Source organism: Colletotrichum destructivum, chromosome 7 (assembly GCF_034447905.1).
Source record: "Colletotrichum destructivum chromosome 7, complete sequence".
Taxonomy (NCBI): domain Eukaryota; kingdom Fungi; phylum Ascomycota; class Sordariomycetes; order Glomerellales; family Glomerellaceae; genus Colletotrichum; species Colletotrichum destructivum.
Genome location: NC_085902.1, coordinates 3,675,379 through 3,690,340, shown reverse-complemented (window position 1 = coordinate 3,690,340; position 14,962 = coordinate 3,675,379). Strand labels below are relative to the sequence as shown.

General features: G+C 57.2%; 5 protein-coding genes across 5 annotated transcripts; 1 reads left to right on the top strand and 4 right to left on the bottom strand.

Annotated features, from left to right (window-relative positions):
* Nucleotides 1-1,666: 1,666 nt before the first annotated feature.
* CDEST_11690 (uncharacterized protein) lies at nucleotides 1,667-4,116 on the top strand (the record flags this gene model as incomplete). The annotated part of the gene is made up of 3 exons (XM_062927846.1): nucleotides 1,667-2,353; nucleotides 2,423-2,884; nucleotides 2,959-4,116. 3 exons carry the CDS (start codon nucleotides 1,667-1,669, stop codon nucleotides 4,114-4,116), a joined length of 2,307 nt encoding a protein of 768 aa, XP_062783897.1.
* Nucleotides 4,117-5,046: 930 nt separating this feature from the next.
* Nucleotides 5,047-6,042, bottom strand: CDEST_11689 (uncharacterized protein; the record flags this gene model as incomplete). Its single annotated transcript, XM_062927845.1, has 1 exon — nucleotides 5,047-6,042. One exon carries the CDS (start codon nucleotides 6,040-6,042, stop codon nucleotides 5,047-5,049), a length of 996 nt encoding a protein of 331 aa, XP_062783896.1.
* A 682-nt stretch (nucleotides 6,043-6,724) lies between these two features.
* Nucleotides 6,725-7,636, bottom strand: CDEST_11688 (uncharacterized protein; the record flags this gene model as incomplete). The annotated part of the gene is made up of 1 exon (XM_062927844.1): nucleotides 6,725-7,636. The coding sequence occupies one exon, from the start codon at nucleotides 7,634-7,636 to the stop codon at nucleotides 6,725-6,727; it is 912 nt and encodes a 303-aa protein (XP_062783895.1).
* Nucleotides 7,637-7,983: 347 nt separating this feature from the next.
* CDEST_11687 (Putative leucine-rich repeat domain superfamily) lies at nucleotides 7,984-12,542 on the bottom strand. Its single transcript, XM_062927843.1, has 2 exons — nucleotides 10,035-12,542; nucleotides 7,984-9,970 (listed from the first exon to the last, which is right to left on the bottom strand). Exons 1-2 carry the CDS (start codon nucleotides 11,946-11,948, stop codon nucleotides 8,318-8,320), a joined length of 3,567 nt encoding a protein of 1,188 aa, XP_062783894.1. The 5' UTR covers nucleotides 11,949-12,542; the 3' UTR covers nucleotides 7,984-8,317.
* Nucleotides 12,543-13,920: 1,378 nt separating this feature from the next.
* Nucleotides 13,921-14,962, bottom strand: CDEST_11686 (uncharacterized protein; the record flags this gene model as incomplete). The annotated part of the gene is made up of 2 exons (XM_062927842.1): nucleotides 13,921-14,683; nucleotides 14,760-14,962. The coding sequence occupies 2 exons, from the start codon at nucleotides 14,960-14,962 to the stop codon at nucleotides 13,921-13,923; spliced, it is 966 nt and encodes a 321-aa protein (XP_062783893.1).

The window sequence follows — 14,962 nt, the reverse complement described above, 5'->3', positions numbered from 1 at the left end:
CCAAAAACCTTGTTTTCCCTCCCCAACCCCCTCTCTGTCTGGCGCGTTCCGTACCCTCTGCAGGAATCGCCTCTAAATAGATGTTCTGCAAAAACAACAGAAAACACACGGCTATGGCAATGGCAGCTGAAGGGAGTGCGGGGGAGGGGACGGCGCTATACGGGACGCGTTGGTTGGAACCCGCGGTTTGGTAATCCAGTCTGCAGCATGAGCGTGGACTGTGTGTTGTGTATGATAGTATCCCTTCGAGGTTCGAGCTGCCATCCGGTTCTAGGCACACAAAAGAGAAAACTCTTGAGCCCATCCATTGTTCCTGGCTGTCTGTCTACGATGTTCATCCGGCAACATGAGTCTCCAATTCGGTCACATTCCTCGTTAACCTGCAGCTCTCTCTCAACATTCTGCAAGCACCATCATCAATGCACGCACATGGGCGCTGCTGGGTTTCAAGTTTTCGCTCTCGCGACTCGAGATACACGTAAAACAAAACGTAGCGTCTTGCCGTGTGCTTGAAGGTGTTTTGCCGTGGCGTGAAAAGGCTCTAGAGAGCCTTGTCCGCGGCATTACGGGAGTTGTCCGTAGACATCGAAGCAATGGTCGTCTACATCGGAACCCCCTCCCCTCCAATGAAACCTGGCGATGGTTCTCTGCTCGAGTAATTCACACACAGCCTTGGCCATGACCGTCAATCGTGATGGGCGGCTGGCCCACGGATACCCGCAGTCAAAGCACACACGCGAGAATTGGGGGGAGGGGAGGGGTGCCTGTCGGAAGATTTACATCAGAGGAAGGGGGGGGCCATCGTGACCGGTTGGGGTATTCCTCGCCTTTGGAAAACCTTATTCACATTAACTGGTGGACCTTGGACACGGTCAACACATGCTGCTATGGGGGCATCGGACATATGCCTCCTTTGGGCGTCAATATCCCACCGGCCGGTCATTGTGTTGCATTCGAGTCAAGAATACGCCATATAGGGAAGGGAGGGCAGTTGTGTAGCATCGTACCGCACTCGTCTTTTCGTATTGGTGAGTGTTCAGAGAGCATTTGTCGTCTGTGAACACATTGGTACTGATATGGGGGAGAGGAGAGGCTCAAGTTTTCTGAAGGGTTGTCCATGTTCCACTGCTGCCCACGATAGTGGGGAGGGCGGGGGATTCGGATTCCCCAAGTGACAACCGAACAGGAAAAGGGAGGTAGTTGTTTGACGGATTCGCTCGCTGACTAGTCTCGAACTGGGCATGAACAGACCGCTTGCGAACGGAAGGGCGGTTCGGCGTCAAGCTGCTGTGTTGGTGCGCCGTCCGCGGACGACGCCAGACGAGGAGACGAACCGAAAGCGGCTGGGAGCCATGTTTCGAACTCTTTAACTTGTTCATGCTCTCCCTCTCTCTCCTCTCGGACCTGAACTGAGTCAGCAGCGAGCGGGGCTCGGTCGGCCTCGGCAGCTAAGACAGCACCGAGGCCGAAGCATCTTCGCCATCGACCTAGAGCTCATCACCCACCTTCGACCGGTTTGACGGGGAGTTGTCAAGATCCGTCCATTTTGTTTGCACCTTGTCACAGATTATCAGTCATCTGCCAAGTCTCGGTTTTGTCGCCAGAATCAGGCCACATCTCATACATCCGTCTTTACCCAAAACGGTCCGGTCCCGGCTCCGCGGTCATGGAATCGGCTTTTACATCAAGAATAACAAGAACACCGACGACGGCAACGTCAGCCAAGCCGTTCTCGCCCGCGCAAGCAGCCGACACGCCGTCTTCGGGATCGTCGCAACCTCCGACGGCCGTCAACGACAACGGCAGCAACAACCCGGTCGTCCGTCCTGAGACCGGAGACCTGAGCGGGAGCAGGGTCCGAAGCAGCTCCGCTACCGGCACCGGCACCGGCACCGGGCGCAAGATCGAGCGCTCGTGTCACCTCTGTCACCGGCGCAAGGTCCGCTGCGACAAGAAGCTACCCTGCGCGTCGTGCATCCGCGGCGGCTTCCAGTGCTACTATCCTCCCGTGGGTCAGCCCGTCCGCCGCGTCCGGAAGACCACTATCGCCGACGTGGCGAACCGGATATCGGACTTGGAAAAGTCTCTGGTGGCCGGCGCCGTCGACCAGCACCATGCCGCCTTCCGCACGCCCTCCGCACCGGGCTCCGTCTCCGATTTCGCCTCCAATCATCATCACCATCAGCAGCAGCAGCAGCAGCAGCATCAGAACCCTCCGGCGTCGACCCCGAGATCGGGAATAGCGCCGCCTCCGGATTCCCATGGTAAGTTTGCGGGTGATGAGATCTTGGTGCGCAAGGGGACTTCGACCCAGTACTTCGACGAGGTCTTGATCTCCCGCGTCATAGAAGAGGTGAGCCAGGCCGTTCATATACACCCCGACTCGTTTCCAACGTGAACCAGTCTGCTCATCCCAGCGAAGGAACATGACATACAATCGGTCCTAAGCACTCCAGGGAGCGAACCGGCGCCCCAAGCGGCCCCGTCGCCCTTCAATCCGATGGGCATCCTGTCTGCCCCGGATCCCAAACTGCACCTCGCGGACCTGCTCCCTCCCAAGTCCGGCGCCGTGGAACTGTGGAGGAACTACGTCGACAACATCGAGGTCTGCAACAAGGTCCTCCACCGGCCGACCGCCGAGGTCCTCGTCTACACTGCCATCGATGATCCCCACAACGCGCCCGTCGAGGCCATGGCCATCGTTTTCTCCGTTTTCTTCATATCCGTCATCATCCTCGAACCCGCCACGGTCCAGAGCCTGACCGGGGAGGATAAAACGACAAGTCTCCACCGCTTCAAGACGGGGCTTGAGCAGGCCTTCGCCAAGGCCGACTTCCTCGAGCATCCCTCGGTACGACTCTTGGAGGCGTTGGCCATCTACTTGGTAGGTTGAACCGGTTCTTCCCCGGGTCGCTCGCCCCAACACTGCTGCTGGCTTTGCTGACTCTCCTTTCGCAGGCCGCTCTGAGGATACACAACCCCGGCCGGGGCCTGTGGACCTTGAACGGACTGGCAATCCGGGCCGCGCAGTCCATCGGTCTGCACAGGGACGGCACGAAGCTCGGCCTCACGACGTTTGAGTCCGAGATCCGGAGGCGGATATGGTGGCATCTCCTCGGGCGGGACGGCCGAGCGGGCGAGGACTACGGCATCCAGAACTCGACCGGCTTCAGCCTGCACGCCGGCGTGAGCTACCCGTCCAACCTGGACGACGGCGACCTGTACCCGGAGATGAGGGAGCTTCCGCCGCCGAGGCTGGGCTGGACCCAGCTCACCCTAGTCCTCATCAACATCCAGTCCGGCCGGACGTGGCACCGCCTCGCGGCCATGGCCTCGTCGTGGGCCGAGAAGCCGACGCCCGAGTCCGTCCGCGCGCAAATCGTCCGGGAGCTGCACGACTACGCCGAGGGCTTCCTCCAGAACTGTAAACTGGTGATCCCCGAGCAGCGGCAGACGATTCTCGTCGCGCGCTTCATGATCCGCAAGCTCGACCTCGTCACGCGGCAGCAGTGGCTGCACCTCGAGCACCCGGAGGCGCGCGAGTCGTTCGCAACGGAGGAGAACCTCCAGGAGGCGCTCGGGATCCTCGAGGCTTGCATGAGTCTGGCCTCGGACGAGCTGCTGCGGCCGTACCGGTGGAATATGCGGTCGTATCCGCCGTACCACATGCTGCTCTACGTGCTGTGGCACCTGTGCGTCAAGCCCGAGGGCCCCAGTGTCGAAAAGGCGTGGAGGGCGGTGGACGAACACTCGGCCCTCATCCGGCAGGTCAGCTCGGGCTCCGAGCCGGCGGCCAAAATGACGATACTGGACGCGCTGCGGGCCAAGGCGCTTGCCGTGCGTCAGCGTCTAGCGCAGCAGAACGAAGGAGATGGCGAGGGTGCCAGTGACGCCGGCGCCGACGTCGAGGCGGCCGGCAACGCGGACAAGGAGGCGTATCCGACGCCGAGAGCCGAGGACAGGCCAGACGCCGACGGGCAGGACCCTGCTCTGTACGGCATTGCCGGTGCTGAGGGGATGGACTGGAGCAGCATGATGCAGGATTTCCCGGACTGGGGCACGTTGATGAACGAGTTCCAAGTGGACGGTCTGGACTTCCCCAACTACCTGAACTGAATAGCGGAACGTTATCGTCAGTTGGAGAGTTGAAACAGGCAAAAATACCCTGCTTCTTCAGTCGAGTATGTACGATGGACAGAGCACTGCCTTTAATCAATGTAAATGTGGAGAGTATTATAGAGAGATATATACTTTCTAGTGAAAACTGATGCTATAAGCAGTTGAAGACAAAGCGGTCTTTACATATACCTAGCTAATGTATTCCTTAATGATAAACCTTGGGAAGTAGTTGCTTGAACTGACTACGGACAGGGTGCCCGTCTCTGTGTTTTTCGAAATTCCATTATATGCGCTCAAGGCGGAGTGTCATTCATCTACAGCGCCGATGGTTTAGTGGTAAAATTCTCCGTTGCCATCCAGCAGCGTCGGGGAGCCGGGGGTTCGATTCCCCCTCGGCGCATTCTTTTGCTTGTCTTTGACAGAACTCTTCTTTTTGCATTTTTCTTTATAGCCAAGAGAGAGAGAAGAGAGCCTTTCTTACTGCTTAAACTAAGGAGGAAAACTTCCTAACCTCTAAAGCACTTATTATAAACGCTAGGATTCTTATAGAAAGGCAGGTTTCATAAAGGTTATATATGTAGTTACCTAAACTGCCTTATGCTAATTTCATCACGACTTTTACATTTTAGACTGTATTTAAGTCTAGAACAACAGCTACTAATTAGACAAATGAACTGCGCATAAGGATAACAGGAAATCTATTCAACATTCGTCAGCAAGCAAGGTGCTTTTAAAGAGCTTGCTACCAGACCCTACAATGTCGCTACTAATACACCTCGCAGTCTTGGTCCATCTCGGAGACGCCACCTGATTAGTCGAGTCTTATATAAGAACCCTCTTCTCGGCACTGCTCTGCCCTAGAAATCGTCCTCCGAGTAAGCCATGCCGGAATTGTAGGACACGCCCTCACCGCAGCCTCGCTTCTTCTCACTCCTCAAGCCCCTCCTCCTTGTCGCTCTCAGGAATCGTCTGCAAGCGAGGGTTGGGCTTCCGGAACGTTTCGGGCTCGAACTCGTCCTCGGTCATGAAGGGTGAGCTCGTCGTCAACTGGGTCGTGTTATCGTCACCGCCGTCACGGTCGTAAGGGCTCCGACTGCGGCCTCCTGACGACGACGACGACGACGACGACGACGACGTTGCCGAGGACGACGTCCGCGGGGACGCGTCCCGCAGCATCTTCTCGGGCAGCGGCAGCTTGACATACCACGCGATCGGGTGTTCCTCGAGCCCCGCGCCGGAAGCCCTTCCGCCGGTGTCCTTGGGACTACGGCTGGGGGAAGCCTCACTCCCGCGAGGGCGGGAGTGAGCAGATCGGCCTCTTTGAGTCTCGTCGAATGGGTTGATGAAGAACCCACGAGCCGGTACGGGTTTTGGCTCAGGCTCAGCAGGCCGTTCCTCGTCAAGAGGCAAGTCAACCCACCTCCCCAACTCAATGCTGCTCCTCTGCTCACCCGCCGGCTCCCTGCGATCATCCAGTTCTATCTCGTTGGACTTGTCTCTGTTCCTCTGCTCACCCACCGGCTCCCTACGACCATCCAGTTCGATCTCGTCGGACTCGGCTCTGTTCCTCCTTGCCCCCAGCTCCTTGAAGAACGTGAAGCCGCACCAGGAGGCCAGGTAAGCCGAGATGACGAGCGGCCACAGGAGAAATACCGCGGGGAACCACAGGGTCACCAGGACCTTCTCCCTGAGGCCGCAGACCGAGGTTCGGTACCACTCGGGTAGGGCGAAGAAGCGGCATTTGTTGGCGAAGGCGTACGCGACGACGCCGAAGATGACGTAGCCGATACTGAGGCAGACTGTGATGATGGTCTTGACGTCGACTTGAAGGGATGAGTTGGCGGTGCCGCTGACGCCGACTGTTGGGGCCATCCTGTCTCCGATTTCTGCCGCAAGGAGGTGCGACGTATGTACGGGGGCCATGGTTGTAATTGTGTCTATGGTTGTGTTTGGAATTTGTTTGGAGAAGGAAACCTGCGTTTCGTTGTAGGTTGCTTCGTGGTGACGGGATGCTGTTGCTCAGGAACGAAGGCCGAGTTGTGCTATGTTAAGGTTGGGCAAAGAGGTTGGTTTGGGGACGAAGGCGACGACCGAGGAAAACATATATGAGGGTCCGGAGTCTATCTCCGTTCACCCAAAACTCCCTTGGTTCAGGAGATAGCTTTGCTGGGTTCTGGTAAGGTTGATAATTCCATAGGACGCTTAGCCGGAATCCACGGGAGGAAGAGAGTCAAATTCATTCTATGAAAACATCTCACATCATCTCAGCCTGTTCAGCCAACGAGGGGTGATGAGCCGTTTTCTCAGTCTGATATATCTTGAAACGCACCAAACTTTCTCTCGTCGAAGGCGAGTGAGTGGGTGGACGTTGATTGTCGAGTCGCTTCGGGTATGGGCAATGTAGACTTGTCTGTGTTTAGAAGATCAGTTTTCTTTGGTTTTGCTCCGTCGGCACGAAATCCCCTAGAATCTGCTTCAAGTCTGTAATCGTCTGAGGCAATAGTACTAGATGTATTTCTCTCTAATTATACAACACCACTGATACCATCGCAACGCGTCTCGCGATGATTACATCAGTGCCGGACTTTACGTGACCACCCCATGCCTAGAATTCACCAAAGATACTCTCGCGGCCCATCAGCTCGGCATACGCCCGACGCTTCTTTGCAGCCTCCTCCTCGATCAACGCCATCGTCTCTTCGACAGACTTCTCGTTACCGGGCCCATACACCTCCACAACGAGCCCCTCAAGCAGCGGCGTCTTCTCGTCGGCTGCGGTCGAGGTAACGCGCCCTTGCTCCCGCGTACCAGCCGGTTCATCATCCGCGGTGGCCTCCTCCACGTCGGGGTCTACGCACTCGACCCCGTCCCTCAACCAGAGGATCGCGATCCAGCCCAGGGCGAGCGGCCACACGGCGATCAGGAGCATGCCCATCTCCACACCCAACAGCATCTCGATGGCCCTTGTGCTCGTGCACGACTCATCGACCCCGCCGACCTCGTCGTCCTCCGACCCCGTCGCAGCTTCGTCGTCCCCCGAGCCTTGGTATGTGCCGCACGTGACAAGGTCCAGGAACGCCCACCACGCGCGCCCGCAGTCGGCGAAGTACCCGCCCAGGAGGACCATGCCGTCGAGGACGTACATGAACGCCGCTGAGGCGACGAGGCGCGCGCGCTCCTGCCCGTCGATAAGGTCCACGTCGGCCGCGTACATGCTCAGCAGCCGCGCCTCGGCGAAGACGATGAGGGCGAAGGCCGTGAGGAAGGCGGCGGGGGCCTTGTGCGCACGGCGCTGCTGGTGCTGCCGGCGTTGTTGGATCGTGCAGTGCGGGTGCGGGCGTGTGAGGTCTTGATGGCGTATGTGTTTGGTCGGAAGGGGATTTTGAGAGTTGTCGGAAGAGGGAAGAGATGAGGGGAGAGGCGAGAGACTGAAGGCTTCGCTGTCGAGGTCGCCCAAGAGGTCGCCCAGGGTGTCATCGTAAGGTCTTCCTACCGAGGCGGCGCGAAAGGTGGACATTGCGGAAGCCATGTAGTCTAGAATGACTTTGTCTGAGAATGTAGGGTTGTTTATGATGGACCCGAAGGAATGGTGGCTTGTTGAAATTGGCTGAAGTGTTGAAGTTGGCTGTTACGGTTATTGAACGAGAAGCCAAAAACCAAACAAGAAGGAAATCTCAGCGGCTTATATCCTTTGGAGGACAACATCGGAGATACCCTGCTGACGAGAGGTGGACAAGAGGGTTTTGAGTGCTCTCCGTACCAAGGTTATGTGAGCATCATTACACGTCCCAACCCGGTGGAACCAAAAAGGTTGAGCAAGATAACTATAATCAACCGGAGACAAGAACCTCGATGGGATAGACCCTCACCCAGAATTATGGTTATAGTATTATACAGTACTAGTACAGGATATCTATCAGGCAGTTCTAACGGCGATCGCAAAGATCACACCACACACACACCCTTTTGTTGACCTTCTCTTCAACTCCGTAGCTGGAAGCTCAGTATGGTATCGTATCATCGCACCACTGCCCACAAGCATAGAAAATATGTGCTCGAATCGAAAAAAAAGAATGTAAGAAAACAGACATGTGACGCGCCCTCCAAAGACGAACCCATAGAACTCGAACAATAATAACAACAGACCCCTTTTCTTTTCCATCCTTTTCTGTCTGTAAACCGGACTCCCCTTCACTGTTCAGTCGACGTCCGCCAAGCTCGTGTCGGAGGCATTGCCCGAATCACCTTGCCCCTCCTTCCATGAAGCCATTTCCGCTACGGGTACTCGTCCTCTGAGCCACCGGAGCGTGGCCTCTGTGCCTCGCTCAAGCACATTATACCTGGGGACTCTGAAGCGGTTGCCGGAAACCTCGAGGCGCTTCAGTCCTCCGCTGCCACCAAGCAACCCGAGCTTGGGGTTCAAGTGCGCAATGTCATTGTTGCCGGCATCGACAACCTCCAGGCCCCTGATGGTGTCTGGGTCCAGCTCAATCAAGTGGTTGTTTGCCGCCAGCAGAACAACAAGCCGGGGAAAGACGGCTCGCAGGTCAGGCGGCAGGGCCGTGATGCGGTTGAGAGAGACGTCCATCTTCTCCAGCTGCGGAGCATGCAAATGTGTGGTCAAGGGCGAGAGACTCGTGATGTGATTGCTGACAAGGTTCAACTCGCGGAGCACCGGAAGATCGAGTTCCTCCGTCAAATAAGTTTCGCCAACGAGCTGGTTGTGGGCGAGCGAGAGAGCGGCAAGAGATTCGGCAAAGAAAGACAGCGAGTTCGGGAAACAGGTAAAGAGGTTGTGGTGGAGCTGGATCTCGATGACCCGGTTGTCGGCAACAACCCTAGAGCAAACCACGGGATGCAAAGAGGATGATTTGGTGTTTGAGCGGTCCAAGACGCCCTGCTTGACGGGCCATGTTTCCTTGGCAAGCGTCTGCGAGCGAGCTCGTGCAGGCGAAGTAGGCGACCAGGTAGGCGGCGTGGCAAATGAGTCCTCGTCCGAGTGGTTATCACGGGCCAAGGACTCAGCCGGTACAGCTTCGGTGGCTGGATGGATCTCGTGGGGCTCCGCGAGCGTGTTGTTGAGCGCAGTATCAGGCGTGGCAGCGTCGACATCCTCCTCAAACGACACAGGCGGCTCGAGTCTACCGGCCAAAACCTCCTTCAGCTCCTCTGTGGTGGCCGAGACGAACTTCTTGTCGCGCAAGGGGTTGCCCGCTAGCCGAATGAGAGTCAGGCTGTCCATCCTGCAGATCTCTGACGGCACGACGCGGATATCGTTGGCCGAGAAGTCGACATGCCTGAGCTTTTGAAGAGTAGTGAAACCGCTCGGGAACTCAGAGATGGCGTTCTCGTCCGCCGTCAGGGTCATGAGACTGGGCCAAGAGCTGACATCGGGCAACTCTCGCAGACGGTTCATGGACAGGACGAGCTGGTGAACCGAGGGAAGACCAATCGTGGATCCCGAAGAGACCAAGTGAGTCAATTGATTGCAGGAAACGTCCAGCACCTGAAGGTTCGAAAGGGCTTCAACTCCATCTTCAATCAACGTTCCCGTGAGCTTGTTCTTCTTCATGATCAGCTCCGTTAGCGGAAGCTTGGAAAGGCTTGCAAAGGGCAGCGACTCGAAGCAGTTTTCGCTCAGGTTGAGAACGCGCAACCTGGATAGGTTCTCGATGCCCGGGGGAAGCGACGACACGTTGTTCCCGTGGAGATCAAATAGTTCCAGGTTCTCCAAGTTGGCGAAGATGGGGTCCAGAGGACCTTGCAAGAGGTTGTTGGCGAGCTTCAAGTCACGGAGAGCCTTGACTTGAGTGATGACTTCGAGGCAGTTGTTAGCAAGGCGGTTTTGGGACTGTTATAACGGTTAGTCAAGTTGAGAGAGACGCCGAGAATCCACGGGTGAAATTTTGGCTTACCAGATTCAGAGACGTCAGAAGAGGGAGCTGTCTCAGACCCATGGGCAGCGAAATAAGTGAATTGCCATGCAAGTCCATCGCTTCGAGACCGCCAAAGATGTTGCCATTTGAGTCCTCGTCCTGGGCCAATTCCTCAGCGGTAACGTCGGGGAAGATGTCGTCGCCAATGGTCTCCAGTTCGTTGTCGGCAGCCACAAATCTTGTCAAATCGACCGTCTCGGCCCAAGAGCCATCGTACGTACCCATGGACTCCATGTCGTACATCTTCAAGACTTCGACAGGAATCTCCTTGAGGCCCATTGCGGCAACGTTGAGGCGTCCACTGCTTCGGGCGGCGACCAGACGCTGCTGAATGATCTTTTTCTGCGAGTTCTCCGACCGCTTGGTGTTGAACGGGTCGTTGGTACTGAAGGCATCGGTCGTAACGGCAATGCCGAACTCGAACCCATTATCCTCTGGGATGATCGGAGGCTCTGTGCGAGTTGACTCTGCTTCCGCAATGGGCGCTGGGCTCGCAACCGATGCCGCTGCATCCGCCGCTTGACGATCGGCCGCGCGCTTGGCCGCCCTGGCCTTGGCGATCTGTTCCCGCAGAGCATTTGAGGACTTCCTGGCTGCGGTTTCTTCATCTGTGGCGATCGGAGCTGCTAGGGCCGGAGACGGGGCGCTGATCTTTGACGGGCCGGGCCTTCTCAGGGATCCATACGATTTGCTGGGTGTCAACTTTGGAGGCGGCGAGGCAACCGAAGCCGACGTGGTCTGGCCCATCGATGGCAGAGACGGCTTCTTGTACAGGCCGTTGACCGAAGCACGGGGCTTAAGAGGACGAGCAGCCAGGGTTTTTGAGCCAGTCTTTGACGGCGGCGGCATCATGCCGGTTGCTCTTGTCGGGCTGGGACTCTGGTTGATGGGAATACCCGAAGCCGAGGTCGATGAGGGTCCCGAAGGGGACGATTGGGGCGTGGCTCGCAGCGTCGGTGGCCGGAGAGAGCGAATGCCAGAGACACGGCGAGAAGGGGTGCCTTCCATGGACCCCAGAGGATGTCGATGGGCGTTAGCTACCGCTCGAGCATTCGCGAAGGGGTTTTCCTCCGTTCCGGAACTGGACCCGGGTCTGCTGTGACGCGAGGCCGGACGTCCAGAGCCGTCAGATGTATAGCTTGAGCCCGGTCGCGAATGGCCACTGCCGGCGCGTGAACGAGGTCGAATGGTGCCATCGGGGTCGAAAAAGGTCGACGTCTTCTTGCTCAGGGAGGGCGAAGATTGCAATTGCTGCAGGGTTTCGATCGTCCGTTCGGAGAGAGAAGGCCGGGGTTTGAAAGACGTTGCTCTCGGAGTATCGAAGGTCGGAAGGTCGGACTCGGCATCGTCAACAATGGCTGGTGGGCTCGTGTCTCTGGGCAGAGGGGGTAGGTCTGGGACTGGTTCGAAGTCTGGGTTCGCTGCGTGAGCTGCTCCAAATTGACGGCGTGTCAGACTGGCGGAGCGCGCGATGGTGGGCTGTTCGGTCTCATCTGGAGGCGTCGGTGGCTTGTGGAAGCCGGCTTCTTTCGATTTCAGTCGAGGTACGCTGCGGGAACTCCTGAGGGTCGTCGTCGCGGGGGCGGGAGGAGCTCTCAACGCGGGCTTGCTCGCAGAGGGCGGCTGAAGCTCCCGCCGTGGCTTCGGGGCTGCCAGGCGATGTTCGGGTTGCTTAGGAGCGACGGCTGGCCCCAAGTTGTCCCGCGATGCGGCCGGCCGAAGCCGAGGGTTCCTCAGACCGGAGTTCAAACCCTCCCGCGAGGGTGAAGGCCGAACAGCAGCAGCAGCAGCAGCAGGGGGGGGAGGGGGGGGAGTGGCTGTCGATTTGGGAAGAGGCAGACGCGAGAATCGAGGGATCCCACTAGGCCTCCCAGGAGCCTGTTTCTCGTCCATGACAACGACTGCGAGGGTGTTCTACTGCTCCGGGAGCATTCGAGGAGTTGGGAAATGGCTTCGTCGACAGCTTGGGACTCAAAACTATCAGGGGGGGAGGTGTTTTCTTTTTGTGCTCTGTAGAACCGATCAAGAACGCGGACGGCGCACGGATTGTCGGCAATGTCTTAGCGCTTGTGCGTCGAGACGAAGCGACGGGCGGGACGGGAAGCTTGACGTTTGCTGCTCCTCCAACGCTGATCGGGAGCTAGCACGGGCAGTTCGGTTCCCGAGTCTACTCTGCACTAGTGTGACGGATATGATGTAGTGTTTTTCTCGTGTTGCAAACGGGCTGCTTTTCGAGGAGCTGTAACGTTGTCGAGTGGTGGAGGTCAAACGGGTGGAAGCTATCGCGATGTCGAGGGTCCGTCGGCGATCGGGCGGCGCGAGAGAGCTGAGGAGGCAAGGAACAAACGAATGGCAAACTTGGAAAGATGTCCTTCCCCGAGAGCATCTGCATCTGCATCTGCTTCAGCGGCCGAGGGCGTCAGGGATATTGAGCACACACCCTTTTCGAGGCGATACGGGCGAGTTCTGCAAAAAGATGAACGAGGGCGGACGGCGAATGGTGGATGATGGTGTATGCAGCAGGGATTCGACAAGGATGACGAGTGATTTCCAATTTCCCGGAGTGCAACTGTGCCTCTGGACAAGGTCCTTGGGATGGCGGGTGGGGCCGGATACGTACCGCGGGTTCCGGAGCTCATCTCTGGTCCGACCAATGGTGCAGTTCCTGTTGCTTCTGTGGAGTTTCTCGCTTAGCCAGATGAGGTAAGCTTGAGTGCAGGGCAGCATGGTTGGGCAGCCAAGTTAGTAATTAGGTTCCTTGCGCCAGTTCTGCAGTGGACGGACAGGTAGGTAGGTAGGTACCTTCTGACCCGTTGCGCCGGGACAAGTACCGGTAGTAGCGCTCGCTACCAGCCGCCAAACAATTCTGCCGCCTGTCACTCGAGTCTTTTCTCTCATGGCTCATGGCGTCTGTTTGCGTCATGTCATGGCTCACAGCTTATCTCACCTTACCGCTCATTCATGGCTTTCGGTTCTAGTACAAGATACCAACATACATCTTCCACTGCCGAGTGAGGGGCGAATGTCTCTATGTTGTCATGTCTTGACGTTTTTCTGCTGCCCAAAGCCAGAATGAACGAACTTATGCTCCGATGCATATACAGCTACAGATAGACACCATATTTTACACACCTTGGTATGAGAGCTTGTCTTCATTTCTACTCAGACACACTTGAAGAACCACTCCATTTGGTAGAAAAAGAGCCTCGCTAGGGTGCTTCCTCTCAGGTTTCGAGTTTCAACCCCCCCCCCCCCTCCTCTCTCTCTCCCTTACGTGCTACTTATTCCGAGTTTCTCTCCGACCCTGTTCGTCTGTTCGTATGGTTGTTACAAAGCTCGTCCTGCCCTCGTCCGCCGGCATTTTCTAGAAGAATAATCTGCTTCCACGGTTCGGTCAGCGTCTGATCTTCATAGGATCTCATGTCATCCGGCATTGTCCTAAAGTGTCCAGTCCCCAGCGATCTTCCTAGACAGCCCAGACAGACAGAAACCCTCCACCGCTCCCGCTTGTCAACAAATAGATACCGTCATTGAAAGTCGTCCCGTCCCATGGTCCCATGGTCCCATGGTTGACAGGGGCTCCAACGCTTGGACACAAACTGCATCTGATATCGACCGTCAACCCAGACGAGACATCAGGCGGCTCACAGCCTTATGCCCCGCCACGCCCACTCAACCACGTCTGGGGGCTCGGACGAGCCTGGTGCAGATTGGATGAGGCAAGGCAGGGGTTGGACGAGAGAAGGGATGGACAACCGCTTCCTTTGTACATACCTTTCTTTCCTCATGCCTTCCACGCCATCCAAGATCTCTGTATCTCTGACACTTCAACTAGCTCCGCCTGCGCCATGGCTGTTCACGCGCATCAACGGCCGTAGCCCGGCTCGCCGCTCTTGAGCTGCATCATGACAGGCTGCACTGCCCGCAGCCACTCGTCTCTCGGGCTATGGCGGTTCTGGCCTTGCCAGAGGCGCCACGCGCACCGGTTACAGGTCCGCGTGTCACGGCCCCGTGAGCGGTCATCCCGTTCGAAGAAGGCCGGATGGAAGAGCCACGTGTTGCATTTGGCACAGTACCGGAGTCCGTCTCTGTCTTTGGGCCCATCACCAACGGATCTCTGCGCTCGTAGGTTATCGGGGTGCCACTGAGGGAGTTGTCCCTGCGGGCCTTGCCAGTTGGGGCCGACGAGGGTGTTTCTCATGGCCCAGAAACCCAGAGGACCAACCGGAGGCTGAGCAGTGACGGCCGGGGGCGACGTCCAAGGGAGAGCTGTAGCTGCAACAAGTGCCTGGGTAGGGGCACAGGGAGAAGGTGTGCCTAACGCAGGAGCTCGGGCAAAGGTGAGGGCCGGTGCGGAGGGTAAAGCTGGGATGGAATTCACAGTCAGGTTGAAGGCGGAAGCCGGGTTGAGGGCGGCAACCGGACCAAAGATCAGGCCTGGGCTAGGTGCGTGAGCCAAGCCAAAATTGGAAGCTGAGACGTAGGAGAGACTCGATATGTAGGGGCCGAACGCAGATACAGGGGCGGCAGTAACAGCGACATTAGGGCTGGGTTCGAAGTTGGCCAAGCTATAGGCCAAAGCCCCATCGTCATCATCAATCTGAAGATTGCCGCCCTCGTCCCAATACCTTTCAGTCGATTAGTTGGGTGACCTTGACTTCCGTTGCTGTCTTGGCCACAACTCTCATCCAAGGACGGACTCACACCAACGAACCCACCGCGATTTTCTCTTCTTCGTCTTCTTCTTCTTCTTTTGCTTCGTCTTCCCTTCCTCCTCCTCCACCCCCTTCATCCACTCCCTCTCCGCCGCTGTTGCCCTGCGCGAGAGCCTGCGGAAAATACGGCAGGACCAAGCCTCCAGAGCCTGAAGGCGTTGAAGGTGGTTTCGGATGGTGGTTGCTATTCAT

Excerpts from the sequence above, each read along its gene's own strand:
- CDEST_11687 (XM_062927843.1), bottom strand. The coding sequence starts at position 11,948 with ATGGACGAGAAACAGGCTCCTGGGAGGCCTAGTGGGATCCCTCGATTC. Across the intron at positions 9,971-10,034 it reads TTCTGACGTCTCTGAATCTG|TCCCAAAACCGCCTTGCTAA; the intron begins GTAAGCCAAAAT and ends CCGTTATAACAG.